Raw genomic sequence first — 4,237 nt, forward strand, 5'->3', positions numbered from 1 at the left:
GCAGGTGTGAAAGCGTGTGTGCACGCACACGCACAGACATAGGCACAGGCGCAAAAAGCAGACGAAGTGAAGCAAGGGACCCGAAAAAATATGACATGAAGGAGAGACCCAAAAGCGGAGAAACGTTTCTGGTGTTGTGTGTGGAAGCGAGAAAGGCAAAGTGTGTTCCAACAATCTCGAGGGGAGGGGGAGGGGGAAGGGAGGGTTAGAAAAACACACTTTTTTCAGTGAAAGACACAGAGACAAAGACGCACAAAAAAAAACACACACACACACAGAGAGGACCCCAACTGTGACTCCTGCCTCTGAAGAGAGGAGCAAGGGAAAAGGGAAGAAAGAAGAAAGGAAGGAGGGATTCAAGCATCCCCTTCTCCTTCTCCTCCTCCTTCTTCTTCTTCTTCATATCATCTTCTTCACCATCTTCTTCTTCTTCATCTTCTTCGTTTGCTCTCGCCATGGACGACACCTCCCTTCCTCCCAACCCTCGCACCGTTGAAGAGATCTTTAAGGACTTCCTCGGCCGCCGCTCTGGTGTCCTCAAGGCCCTCACTTCTGGTCTGTCCCTCCTCCTCCCCCCCCCTTTCTGTTTTTTGCTTCTTCCATCTCTTTGCCTCACCGCCCCCGCCCCCTCTTCTTCTTCCTGCAGATGTCGAAGCCTTCTGCCAGCAATGCGATCCAGGTTCGCCTCGCCCCCCCTTTTTTTTTTTCCCCATCCCAACGGTCGCTTTCCTTACTTCTCTTTTCGTAAATTTGAAGCACCAATGCACAGGAATCGACCGGATTTCCCCCCCGTTATCGTCAATTCCCCTCTTGATTTCGCCCTGCTACCCCCTTCCTGGGGTTTTTTGCGTTTCTCGTTCTCCTTGCGTGAAATTACGCCTCCGTTTCCCCCTTTTCGCGCGTCGTTTTGTGATTTTCCCGTCTTCGACTGACCTATTTTGATTGCCGACCGTTTCCTACATTGCCGTTCTTTTCGTATTTGCAGATAAAGAGAATTTATGTCTATATGGATTTCCCGACGAAGTTTGGGAAGTCAATTTACCTGCCGAGGAGGTACCCCCGGAGCTTCCTGAGCCCGCCTTGGGAATCAACTTTGCTCGAGATGGTATGCTGCGCAAGGACTGGCTGTCTTTGGTAGCTGTCCATAGTGATGCATGGCTTATAGCTGTTGCATTTTACTTCGGTGCAAGGTTTGATAAAAGCGAGAGGTCAGTCCTATTGCCACGCCCGCGGTGTACGCCGCTGTCGTGCGTTCTTGCTCACCATGTTGGCTTAGTTTCATTCGTGCTTTGTAGTTAACTCAATTATTGTATGCGAGGAAACCATGGTTCTTTTGTGTTTTTCTGTCTTGACGACAGGGGGCTTCCTGAAAGATGTTGCTTATTTGGTTTCGCACGTTGAAAGACACCTATTTCGGACATGAACTTAACAAGCTGTTGTTCAAAAGATTCAAGTTCGCATGTTGACGTACGTTTTCAAATGTGTTGCATTGTATGTTGATGTGCAGGAAAAGACTCTTCGGCTTGATCAATGATATGCCGACTGTTCTTGACATAGTTACGGGAAGGAATCCTTTGAAAGAAAATACAGTCGTCAACAACAAGCCGACTAAATCCATCTCTTCTGGAGTGAAGGCGGTAAGTATCGTATATTGGACATTATGTTTGAAAGCACCCTAGTTCTGTCAAAAGAATGCGTTTAAATGCATACCTAGCTTTGCGTTGGCATTTTCTTATACCAATACAGTATCTTTGTGGTGTGTAGTTTGCTTGAGGAGTTTTGTACAGTACGGCTATGCGTTTTTGCATTGTTAAATAGTTAGCTAGAATAATGTTTTACACGAATAAGCACTTCATGCAGTCATTTGATTTTCATTTTGTAACTTTTGTGTACAATAGGCGTTTTGGAGGCATGTGGTGATGGTCGTTAGCAAGTAGAATCTCATAGTGTGCGCATGAAGAAAAAAATTGTTCCCATCTTTATCGTTTGGAATTGTACCTTCATAGTGACAGAAAGGGGATGTATTGCAGAAGCCAAGCAGACCACCCCCATCCTACAATGAAGATGATGATGATGATGAAGCAGCAGACGATTATGAAGAGGATGAGGAAGAGATACTAGAAGATGATGAGGATGAACATGGAAACACTTTGTGTGGCAGTTGTGGTGTGAAATATGGTCCTGATGAATTTTGGATTTGTTGTGATATATGTGAGAGATGGTTTCATGGATCATGTGTGAAGATTACGCCTGCCAGAGCTGAGCATATAAAGCAGTATAAATGTCCATCCTGTAGCAACAAAAGAGCTCGTGTATGAGGAAAAGCACAAGAAAATGGTGATCCATAATGTCTCCATGTATGCTGCCTTGTGCCATGCAGTGGGATGCAAAACTTCTTTGAACAGAAGAGAAGTGAGCGATATCATTTAATTAGGGTGCAGGAAGTGTACAACCAAGCTTACGACTGGGAGTGGAAAGGGATCCTTTCACATCAGGAGTCATCATCCAGGATATGTAAATGTATGAAAGAGAAGTTTTGTGGTAAGACCACTGTGAAGATGTGCAGCTCCTTTTTGATTCACGAATCGGTCAAAGCTTATAGCTTGGACATGTTTACTTGCTGCTTGCATTTGTCTTGCTTTTGCAAGGGTTTATGCAAAACTAGTGGAACATTGGAGTCTTCTGTGAGGCACCAGCTGTTTGTTGACATTTTTGCAGCAAGTTGCAGACAGCTTTACTGCTCTTCCAACTAGCAGTTTGTACTCCTGTCTAGATTAAGAGCAGGAAAGTTGAATTTATTCGTGGTCTCCCTCATCCTTTCCCAACCTTCTTCCCGCCTTCCCGCAGGATTAGATTTGTAAGTGTTAGCTTGACATTCTATGGGGTTATTTCACTTCTATTGCTTGCAGGTTCTCTGTCTTTAATACTAGGTCTTGATTTTGTGAAGTTCAATGCACATGGATGCATTTCATTTAGTTCTCAACTGATTTTTTTTTCAAGCCTGTTCTTGAATCCTTGTATTTGCAATCCTGCCCAAAAATGTTAAACGTGGATTTACTCTGATTTATCTTTAGAGCATGATGCAAAATTCATGGTGTGTTATTTTGCATAGCTGCACATTACTCAATGTTCTATGGTCAGTTAGCTGTCCACAACATTTTGCCCCCTCTCCCTTTAGTGTCCTGTTCTAACAATGAAAATAAAATTAAATGCCATTGTTTTAAATCCTGAGTTTCAATTGATGTGTTTATGACTTGTACTCCTTGGTTTACTAAGATGGATTCTCAAAGGCTATTTCAAGGATATCATTGCCCCTATACATGAGATGAAGCTTTAGGTCAAGCTTGATACCAAATCTAGCTCCTCTGCCATAAGTTCGGAAAAGTGGCCCATCTTGCAACCTTACACCATAGATAAGGCCAGGACCATGTGTACCTCTAGAACAAGGTTTTTTTGACACATTCCTCTCTATCCCTCGTCTCCCTGACCAAGTCTATTGCTGTGGTAGGGAATAGTGGAAACAGCCCTGTCCAAACTCACTTGCCGAGTCAGGTAGCTACTATCTAGGAATTGGTTTGCAAAATCACAGGGTGGTGCCAAGAGAGGCAGTGTACCTGGATGACAGCAAAAAGGCACAGCAAATTGAAGAGTTGTGGCATAGCTGCTGCACCAAAAATCATACATGCACTCAAAGGTGGATGAGAAAATAAGCTCATCATAGGTATGGGTTCTTTACAGCCATTTCCTGACCATGGTTCTGTCTTACAGAGCTACATGATTTAGGAGCACACAGTGAAGAAGAACAAAGTAAGCTCACCATGGGAAAGGCTTCTTGCACTCACTTGTTGAGCATCGTTTGTTTCAAGAGACAACTTAGGAGCGCCGCGTGCACGCACACACTATGACACTTTGTTTCTTTTAGAGCTTGGTCTTTCAAATGAAATCCCCCCTCCCTCCCTTCTCTCTCTATAGATAGATAGATAGACAGATAGAGATAATCACACACACTCTCTCTATCTTAGAGAGAGAGAGAGAGTGAGTGAGTCCCCCCCTCCTCCCGTCTTCTCTATAGATAGATAGATAGATAGATAGATAGAGATAAATCACACACTCTCTCTCTATCTTAGAGAGAGAGAGAGTGAGTGAGATTTCTCTCTCTCTCTCTCTCTCTCTCTCTATCTATCTATCTATCTAATAGAGAGAGACAAAATATGAAGAGGGGAGAGGAGAAGAGTGG

General features: G+C 43.9%; 1 protein-coding gene across 1 annotated transcript; it reads left to right on the forward strand.

The window, feature by feature from the left end:
* The first annotated feature begins 237 nt into the window (after positions 1 to 237).
* LOC147884652 (PHD finger protein ALFIN-LIKE 3-like) lies at positions 238 to 2,897 on the forward strand. The gene is made up of 5 exons (XM_087397140.1): positions 238 to 555; positions 647 to 679; positions 986 to 1,208; positions 1,508 to 1,637; positions 2,031 to 2,897. Exons 1-5 carry the CDS (start codon positions 456 to 458, stop codon positions 2,316 to 2,318), a joined length of 774 nt encoding a protein of 257 aa, XP_087253266.1. The 5' UTR covers positions 238 to 455; the 3' UTR covers positions 2,319 to 2,897.
* Positions 2,898 to 4,237: the final 1,340 nt, after the last annotated feature.

This window comes from Dipteris shenzhenensis, chromosome 26 (genome assembly GCF_047967505.1).
Source record: "Dipteris shenzhenensis isolate YYH24624 ecotype China chromosome 26, Dip_SZ_1.0, whole genome shotgun sequence".
NCBI lineage: Eukaryota > Viridiplantae > Streptophyta > Polypodiopsida > Gleicheniales > Dipteridaceae > Dipteris > Dipteris shenzhenensis.

What these genes read in the sequence shown, in the direction of transcription:
- LOC147884652 (XM_087397140.1), top strand. Translation starts at nt 456, where the DNA reads ATGGACGACACCTCCCTTCCTCCCAACCCTCGCACCGTTGAAGAGATC. An exon ending in CCTCAAGGCCCTCACTTCTG is followed by an intron (nt 556 to 646) that starts GTCTGTCCCTCC and finishes TTCTTCCTGCAG; the next exon opens with ATGTCGAAGCCTTCTGCCAG. An exon ending in TCTCTTCTGGAGTGAAGGCG is followed by an intron (nt 1,638 to 2,030) that starts GTAAGTATCGTA and finishes GATGTATTGCAG; the next exon opens with AAGCCAAGCAGACCACCCCC.